The 24890-nt window shown below is 43.7% G+C and overlaps 1 protein-coding gene across 1 annotated transcript in view; it reads right to left on the bottom strand.

The window, feature by feature from the left end:
* PAPPA (pappalysin 1) overlaps window positions 1–23802 on the bottom strand; it is a 455318-nt gene extending 431516 nt beyond the window's left edge. The window contains exon 1 of the mRNA XM_040405874.1: window positions 23264–23802. Coding sequence (XP_040261808.1) covers window positions 23264–23678 — 415 coding nt within the window. The 5' untranslated portion in view covers window positions 23679–23802. The remainder of the gene's footprint in view (window positions 1–23263) is intronic.
* Window positions 23803–24890: the final 1088 nt, after the last annotated feature.

Genomic DNA, 24890 nt, shown 5'->3' with positions numbered 1-24890 from the left:
TCACGGCACTCATAAGTAATTTGCTAGGTGAAATTGGACACAACCTCTCTTCTGGTCAGCACTATACTCTCAGACCGTGAACAAGGTCCGGGAGGGACCGAAACATCGGCCCAATAAAACTGAAAACCATTGGTGGCTTGAATAAACACTCAAATTTCACCTTGCAAATTACTTATGAGTGCCATGAATTTATTCCTACAAATATATATATAGACCTAACTGTATATCTAACCTATCACAAAAGAAATGTGCTCCTTAGTGGAGAAATTATTGAGTCCCATGCAATGGCTCTGTCTTCAGAAATAAGGAATGGTATTGTTTTTGCATAAATATTAACTGTTGATTAAAAACTACGAGTGTCAGAATTGTATCGATCCCTTCCTCAGAAAAGATCAATGTTGTAGTTTTTAAACAAACAAAATTATTTTTGCAAAAAATACAGTTCCCGATCCTTTAAAACAGCGCCACTGTATAAGGTTCCTGGGCTGCAGTCTAAAAGGGAATTATTACACAACTTAAAAAGTTGTGCCTGCCTGCATAACGGTAAGGCCCCCTGCACACGAACGTATGTGTTCCGTTCCGTACATTGGGGATCACAGTTTGCGGTCCACAATGCATGGAGAACGTTCATGTGGACTCCGGGATGCATCAAGTCCCATTCAACTCAAAGGGGTCCGTGATCCGCCCATTCTGCAAAAATATAGAGCAAGTTCTATCTTTTTGCGGAACGGAAGTACTGAACGGAACCCCACAGAAGCATCCGTAGTGCTTCTGTAGGGTTCCGTTCCGTGTTTCCGTTCTGCACCATTCCGCATTTCCGGATTTGCGGACCTATTCAAGTAAATGGATCCGCATCCGTGATGCAGAATGCACATGGAAAGGTGTCCGTTTATTGCGGATCTACAATATGGCAACGGGACACCTACTTTTGTGTGCAGGAGGCCTAAAGGTGAGAGCATCACTACACATACTTTGTATTTTACTGCCCATGAAGCGCTAATTCTTTTCCCACATAACACAGGAAAAGTGGAGTAATTAGTAAGAAATTAGCAATCTTTTTGTAAATCTTTTTTGCACATTATGTGCTCTCCGCATCCACATTTTCAGAGCGCGGCCCCGATCTTCCGGTCCGCGGCTTCTGAAAAAAATAGAACATGTCCTATTCTTGTCCGCAATTATCAGACAAGAATAGGCAGTTCTATGGGGGCGCCGGTAGGGGGTATTGCGGATCCGCAGTACACTACGGACGTGTGAATGGACCGTAACAAGAAGATTTCTTCCAACAAAATGGCCACTCTCACTGTGTAGACAAATGTTATCCAGACTAAACCCAGCCCCCTCCTCTTATACTTCCTGGCTCACATGCACTAGCATCGGGGAAGGGGGGGTGACATGGGTGCAGTCTGAGAAAACTCCACTTTTACAGACTGACAATAATATGCACAAAACCAAAGATAAAATCGATTTTAGAGGAAAAATTGTTAGTAAACATTCTTTTCTGTATATTTACTTGAATATAAAGTGCAAGTGCTGCCAAAAATTACAAGGAAGAGGCACTCCGATACAACCTGTATATCACATAAAGGAGAGCCTCATTCACATTGTGGTACAATTGTTCAGGTAGTGGGACTCCTACACTCATAAAGCCTATGCACTAAGTAAAAGGGCTGCCAAAAATTACAAGGAACTGGCACTCCAATACACCCTTTATTACACATAAAGGAGGGCATCATACACCCTTTAAAAGTGATGATTGATGGCCTGCTGGTGAGCTGGCCCTCTAAAAAATTATATGTGAGGGCCTGCAGGTGAGCTTACCCAGTAAAAGATTGTAGGTGAGGACTTGCTGGTGATCTGAACCTCAAAAAAATTATATGCGAAGGCCTACAGGTGAGCTTACTGTCTAAAAAATTATATGCGAGGGCCTGCAGGTGAGCTGACCCTGTAAAAGATTGTAGGTGAAGGCCTGCAGGTGAGCAGACCCTGTAAAAGATTGTAGGTGAGGGCCTGCAGGTGAGCTGACCTTATAAAACATTATATGCTAGGGCCTGCAGGTGAGCTGACCCTGTAAAACATTATATGCAAGGACCTGCAGGTAAGCTTACCCTGTAAAAGATTGTAAGTGAGGGCCTGAGGTGAGCTGACCCTGTAAAACATTATATGCGGGGGCCTGCAGGTGAGCTGACCCTCTAAAAAATTATATGCAAGGGCTTGCAGGTGAGCTGAGCCTATAAAAGATTGTAGGTGACGGTCTGCAGGTGAGCTGACCCTGTAATAGATTGTAGGTGAAGGCCTGCAGGTGATCTGACCCTCTAAAAAATTATATGCGAGGGCCTGCAGGTGAGCTGACCCTGTAAAACATTATATGCGAGGGCCTGCAGGTGAGCTGACCCTCTAAAAAATTATATGCGAGGGCTTGCAGGTGAGCTGACCCTATAAAAGATTGTAGGTGGCGGTCTGCAGGTGAGCTAACCCTGTAATAGATTGTAGGTGAGGGCCTGCAGGTGAGCTGACACTCTAAAAAATTATATGCGAGGGCCTGCAGGTGAGCTGACCCTGTAAAAAATTATATGCGAGGGCCTGCAGGTGACTTGACCCTGTAAAAGATTGTAGGTGAGGGCCTGCAGATGAGCTGACCCTGTAAAACATTATATGCGGGGGCCTACAGGTGAGCTGACCCTATAAAAGATTGTAGGTGACGGTCTGCAGGTGAGCGGACCCTGTAATAGATTGTAGGTGAGGGCCTGCTGGGGAGCTGACCCTCTAAAAAATTATATGCGAGGGCCTGCAGGTGAGCTGACACTCTAAAAAATTATATGCGAGGGCTAGCAGGTGAGCTGACCCAGTAAATTTTCCTTCTTGTGACACTAGACAGCTCATCAGGGTGAGGGTGCTGGTGGGGTGTCATGAAACTGTCCCAGGCTTTGGAGAATGTTGCCCTGCCTCTGTTGGAATTGCTGTGTGTTCACATTGTCTCCCCATCTCGGTTGCCCAAGGAACTACGGACTCCGTGCCAGTGTTGTCAGATGGAAATTTTTGGAGCAATTTTTCAACAAGGACCTTCTGGTATTGCACCATTTTGCTCGTCCTCTCCACCAGAGGAATGGGAGATGAGAAGTTCTCTTTGTAGTGGGGGTCGAGAAGGGTGAACAACCAGTAATTTGTGTTGTCTAAAATGCATATAACGCGCGGGTCGCTGGAAAGGCAGCCTAACATGAAGTCAGCCATGTGTGCCAGAGTACCAGAGAACAGATGGAATTAAACTTCCATGGGTACTACCCTCTGGAGCGGAGTCAACCGTCTCCTGCTCCTCCTCCTCCTCTTCATCGTCCATTTCGAGTTGAGAAGACGAACTGAGGGTGGTCTGGCTATCACCCTGTGTAATGTCCTCCCCCATTTGCACCTCTTCCACATGCAAAGCGTCGTCCTTAATTGTGAGCATCGAGCGTTTGAGTAGACACAGAAGTGGAATGGTTACGCTGATAATAGCGTTATCGCCGCTCACCATCTGTGTTGATTCCTCAAAGTTTCTTAAAACCTCACAGAGGTCAGACATCAATGCCCACTCCTCGCTTGTGAATAGCGGAAGCTGACTGGAAAGGCGACGACCATGTTACAGCTGGTATTCCACTACTGCCCTCTGCTGCTCACAAAGCCTAGCCAACATGTGGAACGTCGAGTTCCAGCGCATGCTCACATCGCACAACAGCCGGTGAGCTGGCAATTTCCAGCCTTGCTGCAGCGTTGACAGACCGGCTGAAGCTGTGGATGACTTGCGGAAATGTGTACACACGCAGTGCACCTTCACCAGTAGCTCAGGCAAATTGAGGTAGGTTTTGAGAAACCGCTGAACCACTAAGTTTAAGATGTGGGCTAGGCATCGGATGTGTGTGAGCTTGCCGAGCTCCAAAGCAGACACCAAGTTACGGCCATTATCAGACACAACCATGCCTGGTTCTAGGTTGAGTGGCGAGAGCCACAGCTCAGTCTGGTCTTTTATCCCCGCCACAGATCTGCGGCGGTGTGCTGTTTGTCCCCTAAGCATATCAGCTTCAGAACGGCCTGTTGCCGCTTCCCTACTGCAGTGCTACACTGCTTCCAGCTACCGACTGATGGCTGACTGGTGCTGCACGAGGATAATTCGGAGGTGAAAGTGGAGAAGAAGGAGGAGAAGTGGGGTTTGGAGCCACTAACGTAGGTGCTGGCGGAAACCCTGATGGAATTAGGGCCCGCACTCCTTGGCGTCGGTACCACCTGTGCCATCGCAAGGTACGACTTGCTCCAGGCCTCCACAACATTCACCCAGTGGGCAGTCAGGGAAATGTAGTGTCCCTGGCCAAATGCACTTGTCCATGTGTCCGTGGTTAAGTGGACCTTCCCAGTAACTGCATTGGTCAGGGCACGTGTGATGTTACGGGACACATGTTCGTGTAAGGCAAGCACGGCACACCTTGAAAAATAGTGGCGGCTGGGGACTGCGTAACCCGGGAAGGCTGTCGACATCAGGCTGCGGAAGGCCTCAGTGTCCACAAGCCTAAATAGCAACATTTCCAGGGCCAGTAATTTGGAAAGTTTCGCACTTAGTGCTATGGCATATGGGCGGGTGGCTGGGTATTTGCGCTTGCGTTCAAATGCCTGGGGTAAGGACATTTGTATGCTGCGCTGGGACACAGAAGTGGATTTGGTCACTGATGGTGCTTGCGAAGGTCCAGGTGCAGGGCGGGAGGTATCTGGGCCTGCGTCTTCGACAGAGGATTGGCCAGCACGTAACACAGGGGAAGAGGAGGCAGTGGTGTGACCCGCAGACACAGATTGTGGACCCAGCCGTTTGGCCCACCTATTACGGTGCTTTGATGCCATGTGGTCGATCATGCTGGTGGTGGTGAGGTTGCTAGCGTTTACGCCCCTGCTCATTTTTGTATGGCAGAGGTTGTAAATTACAATTCTTTTGTCGTCCACACTTTCCTCAAAAAAGCGCAAGACTGCGGAACACCGACCCCTTGGCTAGAGAGATTTCCGCAAGGGTGTGCTCCGGGGAACAGTTGCGGGCCTGTCGATGCGCGTTTCGCCTCCTGACGAAGCTGAGGCGAAACGCGCGTCGAGGTTCCTAGCCTGTCCAGTGCCTGCTGCTTTTACCCTCCATCATGTCTCATGGTATGCCTTAACTTTCTATCTGTTACCCACAGATGAGCTCCCTCATATCCTTTACAATAAGGCTTGGTGTGTGTGGTCTCACTTATGTGAGGGCTCTACATATATTTTTATTTCTTCCCTTGCATTGCTAGACTCTAGTGTATGTTTTATTACTTGCTTATCATCACATTTGAGGGCTGAGCTTAGATTCATCTGGTGGTTATGCACCAGGGTGACGATCACATTAACTAATATTGGATTAGTCATATTTTATGGGCTATTGTATTGTGAATCACCCCGCTGCATATTATTGGTATACTTGACATGTGTTCCATCCTCTGGCGGGTAGCAGTGACACCGGCCAGTGGATTGCGGCATCCGGTTTTTCTGCTGATTCTTCATACTCTTTTCTTGTTATCTTCAATATTTTAGTAATCATGATATGTTTATTATAATTAAATAAAAGTATATATTTTTTGAATACACTGGGCATTCTTTTGTTGCTTGTTCAACAATATTATAGGTTTATATCTGTTTGGTGTGGGCTGCCTTCTCCCTTTTGCCACCCCACTGCCTCTTCCAGCCTGTTGCGGTGCTGCGGATCCCTCCCCCTCTGTACTGCTGACTTCATCGTCCACCACCTCCTCTTCTACATCCTCACTCTGCTCATCCTCCTGACTTGTTTAACCTAACAAAAACAGTTGGCTTATTGGCAACTGTGTCTCACCATCATCATCCACCTCTTGAGACACTAATTGCTGTTTCCCACTGTCATCTTCTTGTGACTGTGGATGCTCAAGAGTTTGGGAATCATGGCACAAGATCTCATGTCTCTCTTTAATCAGGCTTGTCGAGAGACCCAAATGAAGGAATGGCACTGAAAAGAGCTCCTCAGAATATTCCAGTGTGGGATCACATGTTTGGCAAGACTCTCCATGGTGGGAGGAAGCAGAATCAGGGTGAGGATTGTGTTGACCAGACTCTTGGCCACTGAGACTGGACTTGGTAGAAGACAAGGTGGTGCTTAATCGACTGGAAGCATTATCTGCTGCAATCCAACCGACCACCTGGTCGCACTGATCTGACTTAGAGAGCGTTGTCCTGCGCCGCCCTGCAAACTGGGACACAAAGCTAGGTATCGTGGATGATTGTTTTTCTTGTGCTCTGGCAGCAGGCATAGTTTCAACGCGCCCAAGGCCACGGCCTCTGCGTGCACCATCAGCACCATGGCCACTTCCCTGTCCCTTACTGCTCGCCTTCTTAAATGTTATATATGCTTGAAAGCATGTCACACGTACAGAAGCTTAGGATTAGTAAGTGAATGCGCAAAAAAATTTAAAAAGGTATTTGGGATGTGGAAACATCACACAGGAGATATACCACAGATAATGTTACTGATGTCAGCAGCGGCCAAAAAAATTACAGGGAATGTCACAGGCATTTGGGATGTGCAAACGTTACACAGGAGAAATACTGCAGATAATGTTGCTGATGTCAGCAGCGGCTTAGGCTACTTTCACACTGGCGTTTTGGCTTTCCGTTTGTGAGATCCGTTCAGGGCTCTCACAAGCAGTCCATAACAGATCAGTTTTGCCATAATACATTCTGAATGGAAAAGGATCTGCTCAGAATGCATGTTTGCCTCCGATCAGTCTCCATTCCGCTTTGGAGGCGGACACCAAAACGCTGCCTGCAGCGTTTTGTTATCCGTCTGACGAAACTGAGACAAACGGATCCGGTTCTGACACACAATGTAAGTCAATGGGGACGGATCCGTCCTCCATTGACTTTCAATAGTGTTCAAGACGGATCCGTCTTGGCTATATCAAAGATAATACAAACGGATCCGTTCTGAATGCATGCATGCGGTTGTATTATCGGTTCGGATCCGTCTGTGCAGATCCATGACGGATCCGCACCAAACGTGAGTGTGAAAGTAGCCTAATATAAAAGTAGCCTATATTTAGGATGTGGAAACGTTACATAGGAGAAATACCGCAGATGTAGCGGATGTCAGCAGCGGCTAATAAAAATTTACAGTGAATGTCACAGGTATTTGGAATGAGGAAACGTTATACAGGAGAGGTACCACCGGTAATGTCACTGTCCGCAGCGTCTACGAAAAAAGTACACTATATGTCACAGATCCATTTTTTCAGCTCACACGTTACACTGGAGATGTGGCGCTGGTAATGTCACTATCATAAGTGGACACCATCTATTGAAAAAGTACACTGGATGTCACAGATATTTTTGGGATGCGCACACTTTACACAGGAGATGTGGCGCAGCTAATGTCACTGTCCGCACCGGACACCGTCTACGTAATAAGTACACTGGATGTCACTGATAATTTTTGGATGTGCACAGTTGACACTGGAGATGTGTTGCAGATAATGTCGGTGTCACCAGCGGCCTAACTATTGTACGCTATTTAGTGCAGAATGAGTTAAAAATAGATATTGCTGCCACACACAATAGTCCTTAAAAGGACTTTTGGGTATGTAAAGTTTTAGCTATTTAGCGCAGTTTGCACTAAAAATAGATATATTGCTGCTGCCACACACAACAATAAACCTTAAAAGGACTTTTGGGACTCGTTCCGGCCAGCCAATCACTGTAATGCCAGTAAACAACATGGCTACGGCATCACAGTGAGGTCAGTACTTACCTGCACGTTTATTGGCTGCGTAGCAGGCAAGAATCGTGCGGGGAGGAGACTCGAGCATTGCGCTCGAGCACATGCGGTATTCGGCCGAATACCGCCATGTGCCGAGCATCGAGATGCTCGAGCCGAACTGGTGTTTGGCCGAGGATGCTCGATCAACACTAATAAGGATATTATGTTACATTTTGTTGGTTGTTGTTTTTTTGTGTTTGGATTCTGGCTTTAGCTCCCCTTTAAATGGGTGTTCCAGGGATGATTTAAAATGGCAACCATCAAGCTTTCCTAGAACGTGAGTCGGACTGGTTGCCACCACTTGAGCTGCCTAAGGGGGTGAGGGGGCAGGGACCTCACTACACACAACACTGCTCTACGATGTATGGTAAGGCTGCAATCCTGCTTATGATATACCACTATGGATGAGCAGCCGGACAGGAAAACTCACCAGTATGTAGTATACGTATGTGCCAGAGTGTTCTGTGTAGTGAGGCCCCGTCTCCACAACTGGCGGCCATTTTTAATCATTCTTGGAGAATCCCTTAATATACATACGTGCCTTTGTTTTTAGAGAACAATAAACATAATACATTTTTCTCATTACATTTATGCTTAAAGTTAGATTCTAGTGAAATTCTAATGAAAAACACAGATGCTTTGACAAGCCCACTACAAAACAAACATTTACATTTAAACTAGTTCATTGACTCGGATGAATAATCCCTTAGTGATTCATGGACAAATAAAATGCCTCCTTTTGGCACAATCACTCATATCCCTCTGCTCTGACTTAATTGCCCTGCACATCTTGTTCATGGTTTATACTCATGAGGTTCCACGTTCACTCATTACGCACACAAATATTTTCATTGCATATGTTAAGTCATAGAAAGCTGATGAAAATAACATACTTCTTGGAATCGCGTACATTTTTAATGTATTCCTAATCTCCCCACGTGAAAATGCATGCCTGGATTTCTATCAAGCTAAAATGTAAAATGGGCAACATTCCTAAGTTACTCTCTGTCAACCAAAATATCCATTCTAAAGTTAAATGATTCTTTACACTTAAAGAGAATGTGTCACCAGAAAATGAATTATTTTTTAGAATTTGGTGCTTTTTGTTTTGTTTTCCATGTCACTAAATATTAAAAAAATAATAATAAAATTGTGTAGTTTTCGCACTGACCATTAGGATTAAATATATGTTGACTCTTCCTGCTCTGTACAGGTAACTTTTCAGTAGTCATCTCATTATCATCAGGATTACAAGGACAGTTAAAATCCTCTGTATAGACAACATAGGATCCACGCTTCTCAAAGAACAAGAAGTATTTACATAATATAGGCCTAGTGGCAGTTGTGAAAACTGTATGATTTTTTTATGTAGATGGGAACATGGGAAAAACAAATCACAAACAATTCTAAAACTATATTTACATAAAAACTTGATTTAAACAATACTAGATTTTCTTTAAAGAGTAACTAAACATTTTAATATGTTGTCCCTAATCCCCTAAATAAAATTTTAGTAATATACTTTATTTATTATTTTGTATTTTTACTGTACTTTTACATCCCTAAAGCGCACAATTCAGTGTTCGCTTAAAACTCTGTTCTCCCTACACCGCTCAGCGGTGTACGCAATACTTATTTTATAAATGGGTGTGCGGGCAGGAGTGCTCATTGCTGCTCCTGCCCGTGCTCCCCGGAGAATTACTAACTAAGAGAATTAGCTTAGCGAAGCAGGTAGAAGCAGGAGCCCACTCCGCTCAGCTAATCCTGGCATAGTACATGGGTACAGGGTACCCATATACTATGCCAAGAGTTAGTAATTGTCCGGGGAGCACGGGCAGGAGCAGCGATGAGCGCTCCGGCCCCATTCATAAAATGAGTACTCCGTACTCCATACACTGCTGAGCTGTCAGCACTGTAGGGAGAACAGAATTTTAAGCGCACACTGAATTGGGCACTTTAGGGATGTAAAAGTACAGTAAAAATACAAAATTAATATTTAGGGGATTAGGGACAACATATTAAAATTATTATAAAAGTTTAGTTACTATTTAAAGGGTTATTCCCATCATGCTGTTTCATACTTACCTGCTCCCGTCACGCTGTCCACTTCCTGGTTTCGGCAGGGGGCGGGCTCCATCTTGATGGAAGTCTTCTCCCGGCCGGGCGGCGCGCTGGACTGAACGTGCACGCCGCCGCGCATGCGCCCTGGTCACTTCTTCCTGGCAAGTAAACTATACTGGCCAGGAAGAAATCACCATAGCGCATGCGCGCCATCGGCATGCACTTTCGGGACTGCGCGCAGCCGGCTGGGAGAAAAGAAGAAGTCGTCTGCGCAAGCGCGGCCACCGCGATTCCGGAGAAGAGATCGGTGGCCGTAACCAGGGGAGACGGAAGACAACAGTCAGGTAAGTATATGTTCTTTTTCTTCTAAGGGGTGGGAATTAGTTAATTAAATATATTTAGAAAAATGATCACTGTTAAATCATTAACAGATTTAACAGTGATCATTAAGATGGGAATACCCCTTTAAAGATATTTAAAGGGTTCCGCGATATTCAAATACTCAATTATATATTTTTATTTATTTAAAAAAATATGTAAATTAAAGGAAATATTTTATGGTTTCCTTTTGGGAACCACGCCCACTATACTGCATTAGAAGAACTGCCACTTCAAGGCCCGAGACCTCAGCTGCCCAAGAGTTTTTGGGAAGAACATCAACCATTTTCAGTTTATTTTTTCCAAATATACTTTACACTTCAACAAGGAAACCACTATAGCAAAGGTATAAAAGCCTTTAAAGGGTTCTGTACTGTTAATGTTCTCTGTAATGTAACCTTCTCTGAAATTTCACCTCTGGGAACTTGAGACTAGATGCCTTGGAAAAAGGGGAAAAATGAAGCCTTTATTTCTGGTTTGCCTATAACTTGTGTACTTGTGCCTTATGTCATCAGAAATTGACCTATAGCTTACAATTTACACATATCTTTAAAAAAATTTGTTGAGTTTTTATTTTATTATTTTCATGTTACTATCTATATATATTTTTTTAATTATATAATCCAGCAATTTTAACACTGGCCACTAGGCCTAATAATTGGTTGTGATTTCCTGTTAACTTTTCAGTAGCCTTTATCATTATCACCACAGGCAGAACTGCCATGACAAGTAACACCTCTGTATAGGTAACACAGGACCGACCATTCACAATAGGTGATATCACAGCTCATCAGCTCCCTCCTGACCTTTGCCCAGGTCACAAAACATGCCTAGAAAACTTTCCCATAGAAGTCAATGGGGTCTGCTCCTATCCATTGTGTCTATGGCCCATGTAGCTGTTCCCAAAAGACAGGGAGCCTTAACATATTCAGGCCTAGTGGTCACTACAAAAACTGCCGAATTTTATGATTGATTTGGAAATATAAATAGGGACATGGAAAACTTTTAGAAAATCAACAAAAATTATAAAAAAAAGTATGCTCAACATAAAAACACGATTCAAACAATAGTTAATTTTCTGATGACACATTCCTTTTAAAAGATATTTGGTAGTTGGAATCCCTGTTCAAGATTCTGCTTTGTGGCCCAGAAGCCCCATGTTATACCCTTGCCATACAACAGGCCGTTGTCTGATGAAGGGAAATTGCTGAGAATTTGAATTCCCCTCGGGCTCCTCAAATTTTCTGGAGTAGGAGTAATGTGATATCTTAAAAATACACAAGGATTATTCACTAACCCTTTTAAAAAGACATGCAGTCCATAGTTGTCACAAATATTCCTGCACAGTCCCAACCTTGATGCACAGCATTGGTCAAATTTTTTTTCCTTACATCCCACTGCTAGAATGAGAATACTGTGTCATAAATCGCCAAGGACGATACGTAACCCGTCTATTATCTCATCATGCACAGTTGTGTTCTATGACAACTATAAATTATTATCCTCACCCCCATTTTAAATTAGTTTTTTCTAAATATTTTTAATATTAATGGTACACACTCAGATTGGGTCACTGTCACTAGTGGAGTACCTCAGGGGTCAGTATTGGGCCCTATTCTCTTCAATATATTTATTAATGATCTTGTAGAAGGCTTGCACAGTAAAATATCTATTTTTGCAGATGACACTAAACTATGTGAAGTAATTAACACTGAAGAGGACAGTATACTACTACAGAGGGATCTGGATAGATTGGAGGCTTGGGCAGATAAGTGGCAGATGAGGTTTAACACTGACAAATGTAAGGTTATGCACATAGGGAGGAATAATGCAAGTCACCCGTACATACTAAATGTAAAACACTGGGTAACACTGACATGGAAAAGGACTTAGGAATTTTAGTGAACAGCAAACTGAGCTGCAGAAACCAGTGTCAGGCAGCTGCTGCCAAGGCCAATAAGATAATGGGTTGCATCAAAAGGGGCATAGATGCCCGTGATGAGAATATAGTCCTACCACTTTACAAATCACTAGTCAGACCACACATGGCGTACTGTGTACAGTTCTGGGCTCCAGTGAACAAGTCAGACATAGCAGAGCTGGAGAGGGTTCAGAGGAGGGCAACTAAAGTAATAACTGGAATGGGGCAACTACAGTACCCTGAAAGATTATCAACATTTGGGTTATTAACTTTAGAAAAAAGATGACTGAGGGGAGATCTAATTACTATGTATAAATATATCAGGGGTCAGTACAGAGATCTATTTCATTTTCTGAAGTTCTGCCTGTGCATAATGTTCAGAATGATAGGCAGAGGCGCATAAAGGAGTTCAACATATGGCTTGGTAAATGGTGTCAAGAGCAAGGATTTGGCTTTGTTTCTCATGATAGCTCTACTTGGAATAGAAAGGAACTGTACAAAAAAGATGGTTTGCATCTTTCTCTCAAAGGAACAAATGTACTTAGTGAAGAACTCCAAGAATTTGCGAAAGAGTATTTAAACTAGGAAGGGGGGGGGGGGCAAAAGAGTGAAAATAAAAGAGTCCAATTGCCCCCCGAAACAATGCCAGAACAGGTCAGAAGCACAGAGGTTAAGAAATGATAAGCTCAGAGTCCTGTCTACAAATGCTCGCAGTTTAGGTAAAAAAATCAATGAACTTAGGTCAATAATGGCCTCTGAGAATGTAGATTTAGTGGCTGTTACGGAGACATGGTTTAATGAAAGAAATGACTGGGACATAACCATACCAGGGTACTCTTTATACAGAAGAGACAGAGAAGGCAAGAAAGGAGGAGGAGTGGCCCGGTATGTGAAAGATAGCATTAAATCTAACCTAATACAAGTTGGTGAGGCCAACATAGAGTCAGTTTGGGTTACGTTGCAGTTTGCTAACCATGCAGTAACTCGTGTAGGTGTGATATATAGACCACCTGGTCAAGTTAAAGAACTAAATGATCTACTAGTTGAAGAAATAGCTAAAATGACAATGAAAGGAGAAGTTATCATTATGGGAGATTTCAATCTTCCAGATATAAACTGGAAAACCAAAATAGCAAGTTCTACCAGGAGTACAGATATTCTAAATTCCCTACTGGGGTTATCTCTACAACAAGTGGTTGAGGAGCCAACCCGGAGGGAGGCCATTTTGGATTTGGTATTCACAAACGGGGATTCGGTATATGATGTCATTGTAGGCGAAACCTTTGGATCTAGTGATCACCAGTCAGTGTGGTTTAATATAAGAACTGTGAAAGAGTCCCACCACACAAAAACAAAAGTTTTAGATTTTAGAAAAACAGACTTTTCAAAAATGAAATTAGTCATAAATGAGTCCTTATCAGACTGGAACGGATTACATGGAGTCCAGGAGAAATGGGACTACTTAAAAGGTGCATTATTGAAGGCAACAGAAAATTGCATTAGACTTGTCAGTAAAAGCAAAAAAAGGAGGAGACCAATGTGGTACTCAGCAGAAGTGGCCCAAATCATTAAAAATAAAAAGCTAGCATTTTGTAATTATAAAAAAACCCAGAGCAATGAAGATAAGGAAATCTACAAGATTAGGCAGAGAGAGGCCAAGCAAGTTATAAGAACTTCTAAAGCGCAGGCAGAAGAAAAACTAGCTCAGTCTATGAAAAAAGGGGATAAGACATTCTTCAGATATATAAATGAAAAAAGGAAATTAAAACAAGGAATAACTAAATTAAAAACAAAGGACTGAAGGTATGTAGAAGAGAATAAAGGGCTAGCCGACTGCCTTAATGAATACTTCTGTTCAGTTTTTACAAAAGAAAAAGGAGAAGGACCTCCACTAGAAGGAATGACTATTAAATCGTTTGATGCATGTATCTTTACAGAGGAAGATGTTCTAAGTTTGCTGTCTAAGGTGAAGACAGATAAGTCACAGGGGCCTGATGAGATACACCCAAAATTATTAAAAGAGCTTAGTGGTGAGCTGGCAAAACCGTTAACAGATTTATTTAACCAATCATTAGTAACAGGAGTCGTCCCGGAAGATTGGAAATTGGCAAATGTCGTGCCCATTCACAAGAAAGGTAGTAGGGAGGAATCGAGCAACTATAGACCAGTGAGTCTGACATCAATAGTAGGCAAATTAATGGAAACCCTATTAAAGGATAGGATTGTGGAACATCTAAAATCCCATGGATTGCAAGATGAAAAACAGCATGGGTTTACTTCAGGGAGATCATGTCAAACAAATCTTATAGATTTTTTTGACTGGGTGAATAAAATAATAGACGGTGGAGGTGCAGTAGACATCGCATATCTAGATTTTAGTAAGGCTTTTGACACTGTCCCACATAGAAGACTTATCAATAAACTGCAGTCATTGAGCATGGACTCCCATATTGTTGAGTGGATTAGGCAGTGGCTGAGTGACAGACAACAGAGGGTTGTAGTCAATGGAGAACATTCAAAACAAGGTAATGTTACCAGTGGGGTTCCACAGGGATCTGTACTGGGACCGATTTTGTTTAATATCTTCATAAGTGATATTGCAAAAGGCCTCGCTGGTAAGGTTTGTCTTTTTGCTGATGACACAAAGATATGTAACAGGGTTGATGTTCCTGGAGGGAAACGCCAAATGGAAAAGGATTTAGGAAAACTAGAAGAATGGTCAGAACTCTGGAAACTGAAATTTAATGTGGATAAGTGCAAGATAATGCACCTGGGGCGTAAAAACCCAAGGGCAGAATATAGAATATTTGACACAGTCCTGACCTCAGTATCTGAGGAAAGGGATTTAGGAGTAATTATTTCAGAAGACTTAAAGGTGGGAAGACAATGTAATAGAGCAGCACGAAATGCCAGCAGAATGCTTGGATGTATAGGGAGAGGTATAAGCAGTAGAAAGAGTGAAGTGCTTATGCCGCTGTACAGAACACTGGTGAGACCTCACTTGGAGTATTGTGCGCAGTACTGGAGGCCATATCTCCAAAAGGATATAGATACTCTAGAGAGAGTTCAGAGAAGAGCTACTAAACTAGTACATGGATTGCAGGATAAAACTTACCAGGAAAGGTTAAAGGACCTTAACATGTATAGCTTGGAAGAAAGAAGAGACAGAGGGGATATGATAGAAACTTTTAAATACATAAAGGGAATCAACTCGGTAAAGGAAGAGAGCATATTTAAAAGAAGAAAAACTACCACAAGAGGACACAGTTTTAAATTAGAGGGGCAAAGGTTTAAAAGTAATATAAGGAAGTATTACTTTACCGAGAGAGTAGTGGATGCATGGAATAGCCTTCCTGCAGAAGTGGTAGCTGCAAATACAGTGAAGGGGTTTAAGCATGCATGGGATAGGCATAAGGCCATCCTTCATATAAGATAGGGCCGGGGGCTATCCATAGTATTCAGTATATTGGGCAGACTAGATGGGCCAAATGGTTCTTATCTGCCGACACATTCTATGTTTCTATGTTTCTATGTTTCTATCCCATCATCTATTTATCCCCAGGACTGTGACTGTGACGAGGGGACATCCTCTGCGTCTGGAGGAAAGAAGGTTTGTACACAAACATAGAAGAGGATTCTTTACGGTAAGAGCAGTGAGACTATGGAACTCTCTGCCTGAGGAGGTGGTGATGGTGAGTACAATAAAGGAATTCAAGAGGGGCCTGGATGTATTTCTGGAGCGTAATAATATTACAGGCTATAGCTACACACAGGTTTTTTTTTGCCTTCTCCTGGATCAACTTGCAGGATAACAGGCCGAACTGGATGGACAAATATCTTTTTTATGCCTTATATACTATGTTACTTTTTATTTCTACAGAAGTTCTACAGGGGGCGCAATTAAAAACTTTTTGGGATGATATATCAAGAAACACATGAATGCATGGGCATTGGTAGGGGGCAAAAGAGAATAGCAGCAAGGAAATGGATCAGAATTGGTATATCAAAAATTGTATATTTTTATATGTTTATATTTTAAAGATCAATTGCTTTATCTCATGCACACAAACATATTTTATTTCCGTGTCCGGAAGTTACTCTGTGTGAATTCCGTTTCCGTATCTCCGTCTGGCAAAAAAATAGAACATGTCCTATTATTGTCCGCATTACGGACAAGGATAGGACAGTACTATTAGGGGCCAGCTGTTCCTTTCCGCAAAATACGGAAAGCACACGAATGTCACCCGTATTTTTTGCGGATCCGTGTTTTGTGGTCGTGTGCAAAAAGACAAAATGTCTTTAACAAAAAAAAAGTTGGAAGAGTGATTTTCTCTTAGACAGAACCTACTGCTCTCTCCGGTAAAAGGAATGGAAACCCTATAAGGAGTTTGCAGTTGAAATAATGGGGCCACTATTCCCCAAATGTTCACTGTGTAATGTGGCACAGGTGGAGTCGCAGCAGAAGTAGAGCTCTGACACAGTCTCTGCAGTTATCAACAGCTTTACTTCCAACACAGGACTAACAAATGGCCTCAGCAGGGGTTCGGCCAACAGTTTGGGAGCTGCATAGCAATCTTCTCTAACGAGAGGCCCCGTCTTTTGAACAGTGCATTAACTATGGTACAGCTCACAGGGCAATGGTGGCAATAATACCTCTCTCCCTACTAGCCACAATTATTCTTCCAGCAGTGTACAATGCAACTGTCCTCAGGCAAATGTCCCTGGCAACTCCCTGATAGAAGGGCAGTATACAACTGGTAAGTCTCTGCAGGACTTCCTGAAGTTCTACTCCAGTCTTCAAGGTGTTCCTCTGAGATTCCATTAGATGCCTTCATTACAGATTCCATAAAAACTAAGGACAAAATAGTGCAGCATGCTGCACTGGGATGGATACCATAATGAAATGCTGGTGTCCACTAGATCTGGCACTGCTGTTAATTTTGTTTTTCTATTTCTATAATATATGTGACCATAACCTTAGGAGAGGTTTTTCCATGATTAATGTAAAACATGAAAATCAGACATCATATAGTACATGGAAATCTCTTTCTAACAAAGCTAGAACCAGTCATGTACCTCATATGGATCCAGAAATCTCTCCATTCATTGCCCTTCTAGATTTATTTTAAGAAGTTCAGGGGACATGTCCATTTTCATGCGGTGTGTCCTTTCTGAAGTGTGTGTTCTTTCTCAGGGTTGTGTCCTTTCTCAAGGGGCATGTCCTTTCTGCTGCAGCTATCTACCTGTAATTATCACAGCTTCTAACAGGAGGTACAGCTGGTGGTAGCTGAAAGACAGGACTGAGCATGAGTGACCCCCTCAGCGAGGTGGACAAAACAATAAGCAAGGAAACAAATAGCAGGTGGTGCTAAAGGGGTTTTCCCATCTCAGACCAAGGGAGTCATATCGCTAAAATATGCCCCCATTGTCTGATAGGTGCGGTTCCCACCTCTCGGATTCATAAATACAGTTGGTAAAGTGAAGGAGGGTGCATCGTGCATGAGATGTTGCCCTCCATTCATTTCCATAGGGCTAGCAAAAATAGCCAAGCGCTGGCTCGGATATTTCTGTTGGCCCCATAGAAATGAATGGAAGCGGTGGCCACGAAATTGCAGTGCAAACACATTAATTTCTATGGGTATTCCGAAAATAGTCAAGCGCCTCTCGGCGGGCCGATAGGAACACTTGGTGGTGGCCAGACCCGGCACTGCCAGCCACCACTTTGCCGGCTTTGTTTTCGCTCCCAGAGGTGTGACCCGCACCTAGACAATTTGGGCATATTCTAACTATATGCCACCATCATCTGAAATGGGAATACACCATTAATGTTTGCTACATTTTTTTGCCAACATACTCCATCAGAGGTTACATAATGACAAACTATCAGACAAAACTAGAAGAGAAAAGGCCTTGCTCATAAGAGCTGACAGTTTTCCCACAAAGGAGAAGTACTTGTTTTGTAGGAAGGTTCAGCCACCTTTTATAGAAAACAGAGTAGCACACCTAGATTGCAAGGGGACGCGTTTAGAGAGGGGAAGCCCGATTATGAGTGAATTACAATAATCCAGACGAGAATGAATCAGAGCAATAGTAAGAAGTTCTGCTGTTTCACAGTTAGAGAAAGCTGGATTCTGGAAATGTTTTAGAGGTGCATTCAACATGAAGATGCAAGCGACTGAATATAGGGAGCGAAGGAAAGATCTGCATCGAACATAACCCCAAGACAGTGGGTATACTGCCTGGGAGTTATGGTAGCGCCATACAATAAATTGGAAACATCAGGTTTCGTTGGGTTAATACACAGTGGAAGTTCAGTTTTTGAAAGATTCAGTTTTAGACAGAAGAGAGGACATGATGTTAGAGACAACAGGTGGACAATCACGGGTGTTTTGGAGTAGTGCAGGAGTGATGTCATCGGAAGATGTATATAGTTAGGTGTCATCAGCAAAAAGATGGAACTGAAAACAAACTCAGCTGAAAACTTTCTATGTGTTAACAGACCTTAAGGGGGTATTCCCATGTTAGACAATGGGGGCATATTGCTACGATATGTGCCCCATTGCTTGATAGGTGCGGGTTCTAACGCTGGGACTCACACATATATTAAGAATGAAGCAGGGAAAGTGGTGGCTGGAGGACCCCAGAGTCCTCCCACCACCAAGCGCTCTCCCCACAGTAGTGAATGGGAGTGCACCGAGTATGTGCGGCCACCGCTCCCATTCATTTCTATGGGCCCAATGGAAAAAGCTGAGCCAGTGGCTGCCTATGCGCAGTGGGCCCTCCACCACTTTCCGGGCCTCTGTTTGGTGTAGGTACGAGTCCCAGAAGTAGACCTGCACCTATCAGACAATGGGGGGCATATCCTAGTGATATGCCCCCATTGTCAGATATAGGAAAACCCCTTTAAAGGGGTGGTCCAGGAACATATAACTTTTCCCAGATGCCTGTATCCTGCCACCACTAGCAAAAGAATCAAACTTACCTGCTCCCACACGTTGGCTCCCATCTTCTGGTCTGTGGCCTGTTTACTTTCTCCACTCAGCATGGGCATGGTCATCTTCTCCACTTCAGCCAACCACTGGCTTCAGCAGTGTGTCCACAATAGACATGTTACCACTGAAGCAGAGCAGGTGACCATGCCCATGCCTGGGGGGGGGGAAGTAAACATACTGCGGACTGGACACACGTGAGCCAGCGCACAGAACGGGTGTGGTGGGGAGCAGTTAAGTATGATTCTTTCCTAAGACAACCCCTTTAAAGGGTCTACAATCACTAAATTAGGTCAGTTGGGCTATAGTGGGGAGAAGTTGTATGGAGTCATGGATGAGCATGTGAGCTACTGCTACATACTATTCTATAGGTCGGACCTATGAAAGCATGCTCGCTGAGGTTACATATGTGATAAATTGTGGAAATATCCCTTAATTTTACATTAATTAGGTCTTGTAAGTTGTGATGTACTTTAACTACGGTCAGCTTGTTGCCGTGCAGCCATGTGGCCCTCGGTTAAAAGTCAACCAAGAGCATAATATGCATGATACTTGCATGTTCTCCCTGGGTTTGTGTTCGGTTTTCACTACATTCTTCCCAAATATGTGTGTGAGATAGGGAAATTAGATTGTGACTTCCAGTGGGGACCTCTGTACAGTGCTGCTGAATATGTTAGTGCTTTATCAGCAAATGGAAGGAAATAAGACATATAAACAACATAAAATGATTTAGATGTCAGTGATCATCAACTATGTCACACTTTCTTTTTAGCAGTGACTAATTTGCTTTAAATGGCAAGCATCGCCATTCACGGTCCTTTGAAGATGAATAAGTGCAGGGTGAAACCTGAAAATACATGATCTAAAATTCTAAAAATGGATCTGCCGCCTCAGCCCTGCTCCTTTACTAGAGGCACAACCACCCATCAAACATGTTTACACCTAAGAAGATACCAAGGAAGCTTACGTCACTCTACTCTCTATCTTCAGCTACGGCAGCAATGACAAATGCTAAGATGAACCTTTAAGCAGATGGGGAACCAAAATCCTATACAGTATGCTTTATTCTCACTGTCAATGAGTCTAGAGCGGCCCGGGGAACCTTACAGCACGGGTCTTACTGCAAAAGAATCCAAGTCCTCCATGTACTGACAGGGTTCCATGACGCAGTGACAGCTCCTCGCGGTAGTCCATTTACAATCTTGGCGATATGCATAGTCAGTGAGACAGAATGAGCAAATTATCCTTAGACTAATCACTTTCTCACCCAAGTCGCGTTCAGATTGTGAATCCTTCTCAGATAATACATAGCAGACACTTGAGATCATCTGAGTTCAGCTTCTACATTCTGACCAAATCTGTGCCAAAGTACAGCTGACAACAATTATAATTATCCCAACTGCCGAACTCAACTTCACAAAAACAAAATTCTTGCTTTACACAGTAAGTTGGTAGCTGTTAAATATGGTCCAAATTAACAGAAAAGAATAACGGGCAGAAGAGAAGTATCTACATATTTAACATGGTGCCCTAACGGGAAATGTATGGTCATATTTACATTACTTTTGTAAATCTCCGGTGCTGCCAAAAGAGACTCCAAGTAAAAGCCTCTTGGAAGAAAACCATGTGTTTATTCATGCTGCTAAGCCTGGCTATGCTTATACAAGTGGGTCATCATAGTGGAACATACCCTCATGAGGTAAGGCGTCCCTTCCCCCGCATCATAACTTCACCAACCACACAGGAGCACCACCCATAGCAGCCACATAGCTGTACAAATATTCACCTACGTCTTGGCACAAAGTATCTAATACATCTAATAAAAATCCATCTTTTAAGATTTTGAAATGATATTTCCCATGACATAATAGTAGAGATGTATTACTGCTATAAATCAACAAAGAGGTCGGCATCATTCATGGGCATTATCTTAGCCTAGCGAGTTCATGATTTAGTAGTAGTAGTAGTAGTGGTGATGAGGTGTAAAGGTTTCATTCGGCCTCAGACATGATCCTTCAGGGTCATCATAGGACGTCATTTGCATGAGAAAACTCTCATTGTGGTTGACGTGATTTTTTGGAGGATTTTAGGTCAAAGTTATTTGACTAAAACATATGCGTTGCAAAACTTCAAAGCCTCGGCAGAAATTCGATGCAAAACTATGGACCTAAAATCCGCACCAAAGGTCAATTTATACTGCCGTTTGTTTGTTTTTTCGGGGAAATTTCTTAAAATCTGATCCATAGTGCTGGTACTGTAAAACACTGTGGATTTCCCTCAGCTTTTACGTTCCATCTAGACGTACCCGAAATGCCTGATTAAAGTACAACCCAAGAAGACAGGAGGAATAATGTCCATATTAGCTAAATGACAGCATTCACTTTTACCCGTCCGTCTAAGGACTAACAGCAATCATATTGTTCAGACCTGTCGGACTTAAGGGCAAACACTTCAATGCAATGGAAACATCAAAACAGTACAAACTGCAAGCTCGTTTCTCATGAATGGAGGCTATAAGTTGCCTTTTCTGTGTCACATCCAGGATTTCCCTCCTCACACCTCCTCCAGCCGCATTTTCTAAGCAGGGACCCGCTCAGAGGTGTGCGTTTGCCAGTGTACACACGACGCCTGTATGTTTATATAGTAAATAGAATAACAGTCCCATCTCTGTAGTCTACGCACATTCTTCTCCCCTCACATGAAATTCGCAGAACATCAAAGATGAAGTAATCGTGTTTTGGTTTTACTAATCACTGACATAAAAGATCGTCTTTCATCGGGATCTCGTATTCTTGTCCAGCACGTTGCCTAAAGTTCTCCACAGCATCATTACAGCTAATGTAAGCGTGGACCACAGACAATGATCTCATGAAACCACCAAGATCAACCTGAACGACACAGGTCCACGATACCAACCATCAGAGAAGATCTACTGAAATCTAGACAATCAGGTTGATAACGGTGACCTGTATTTGGCAGTCTGTCATGAGGCTCGCACTCAGCACATGGGGAAGCGTGAGCGCATTGCTGGCATTGTCTGGAATAATTGTTATATTTATGAGACACTTAGTTAATTTTATGCGATGATCAAAAATGATGTGATCATTATGTCTTAGGGCCAGCGTTAATGTCTCCACGTTTCGTGCTTAAATGGTCTATCCACCTGCATTTCCTGAGAGCGGTGTAGTCACTGCAGAGCTACAAACTACATTACCACACAGGCTGGAGGGACTGCGACCAAAACAGACCCTCTGAAAAAGTTCAGCATTCCAGACATTCCCCCAAATTACTGCAAAAGTCTCATCAAATTTCCAGGGTTAGAAAGTTGCCCGCCTGTGATTTTATGTCCTGCATCCCTAACATAAAGCTGACTGAGAAGGTTCCCTTCCCTGGGCTCCTACAAGAAGCTTTCTGCACCTGCCTTTCAGTTGAGATGAAACTTTTCAGCCCATAGGATACATTGGATCTTGGTCTTCTAAACTAAAGGATGATCACGCATCAAGACTTTTGGCCAAGATACAAGCAGACAATTGCCTCAAGGTATTGGCTTGATCCTCACATGTAGAGATGAGGTCAGCCCTGTCATCCTCAGAGACCTAAAGATTTAGCAGCCCTCTGCGGGCACTACCATAGGCATGAACCTCTCACTGCTATATTTCCTGTACTTATAAGTGAGGTCATCCTTTAAAAGTCTTGGCCAAAATCATCTGGAGAAGTTGCTGCTGCAGCAGCGAGAGGTTTCGACTTTTTACGTAGCGCAAGGGTCAAATGTTTACACGGGACATAGAAACGTCATCGGAAAAGATAATCGTTCCATGCAATCAATTATAATGACGTCATTGCGACCAGTTGTGGAAGATAATTTATGGTGAGGTAGAACATGCTGGTCGTGGATTTACTGGAGAAGATCAATCTGCTACAAAATTGTCCACATGGTTATGATTACTTTGCTTGTGGGACGCTTTGAAAGTATTATGTGCAGTCAGAAATGGAATTATGATAATAATATATATAAAATACATAATAATAATAATAGGAGATACCGAGAGCTTCTGGCAAACACAACACTTGCTGTCATCATCTACAACATGGGGCACTTACCTGCAATAACTGCTGGGGACCTCTGCCCTCCCTCGGCTCTGAGCCAAAATTGTAAGGTGAAAGTGTCCCCTGGCAGCTCATTATCCGCCTTGAGGCGCAGCTGGTCCCCATGCCCGGTGAAGTAGAGAGCTCTCCCGGGGGGCAGGAACTCCGCGGCACCTTCATGCCCCTCTCGCTGCTGCTGATGATGATGATGACGATGATGATAGAGTCTCAGGTGCTCCAAGCTGGAGAGGGACCGGCGGCCTCGGGCAAGGCTGGTCGCGCAGGAGCCCTCCTGGACGCTGCGCAGACTGCGGCTCTTCCGCACCGTCCTCCGCGCCCGCTGTGAACGCTCCTCCATCCCGCACTGTGAGGCACTTGCCAAGGCTGCACAGAGGAGCCCGAGAGGCAACAGGAAAGTCCAGAGCAGCATCTCCAACTCTTCCCCCCCTGCACCCCACTCTTCTCTCCCGATCTGCCAGCTTTGGGCGCTATCCTCCTGGCCGGGCACTTGTCCTGCTGCAGGATCTGGGAATCACCAAACAAGGTGTCCTGATCTCCTCATCCAGTAGATCCCACTAGTTTTCTTATCTTTAGACATAGAATTGAGGAACACCCCCCCCCCCCTCTAATATCCCACAATGAGATGCTGAGTCCTCCCCCCCCCCCTCAAAAGGATGCTTCAGCTGAACATTTTTTTTGCCTTCTTTCTAAGCTTTAAGCCCACACTGTCCCCTTAGCCCCCTCCTCTCTCCTCCTTACAAAATGAAAGAGAAGCCCCCTCCTAGGATGAGTAAACAAGAATATGCTAATCTACTCAAGGGTGCTCCACCTTCCCATTCCCCACTGAATTATTCCTATTAAACTGCAAGGATCATGTCTGATCAATGAGGATCCAGGGCAGGCTGAGGATGGTGAGGAGGACTTGACTTGCCTCTTCTCCCTCTGCTTCTCCTCACACATCCCATCCATTCAGGCAGCAGAGATGTGAGCAGGCAGTGTCCCCTCTTTTCCTGCTCTCTCCCCACTTTTCATGCTCATCCCTGTCCACAGCACACATTCCTGGTTCCTCTGCTCCCCCTCCTTCTCCTGGCTGGGAGGAAAAGCTACTACTACTGCTGGAGATGTGTGCACACTCCTCATGCCCTCTTACAGAGTCCTGAAACTTGATTCTTTTCTGCAAATAACATTCTTTATCCTTCCTCTCCCCCCCCCCCCACCCCCTTACTTTTTTAGGTTCTTTAAACTTCCATGACCCCCCTCCCCGAGTTTACCCCTCTTCCTCCAGTTCACTTGTAGTAGGCAGAGGGTCCCATAGGATGAAGAAAGGGATTACCTTCGTCCAGATCAGGCTCGGACTGATTGTGTGGACTTATCTTATTTGATGTTGTGCCAGGAAAAAAAAAAAAAAAAGCAAAGAAGTAATTATGAGAAAGAAAAAAAAATATTAACCCCCCACCCCCAAAAAATAAAAAAAATGTTGGGTCTGTATGAGAAGTGTTCTCCCAGTCCTCTGTGTTTGCAGCACAGGTACTCTGCTCCCCTGCTTGCCGTTTAGTAGATCTGTATTTTTTTCCTAGAGTGGGACGTTTTTTTTTTTCTTCCTTTTTAACTCATGCTTGTATTCTATTCTCACTCATAAAGT

The sequence above is a fragment of the Bufo bufo genome, chromosome 8 (genome assembly GCF_905171765.1).
Source record: "Bufo bufo chromosome 8, aBufBuf1.1, whole genome shotgun sequence".
Taxonomy (NCBI): domain Eukaryota; kingdom Metazoa; phylum Chordata; class Amphibia; order Anura; family Bufonidae; genus Bufo; species Bufo bufo.
This window is presented reverse-complemented; position numbering and strand designations above follow the sequence as displayed.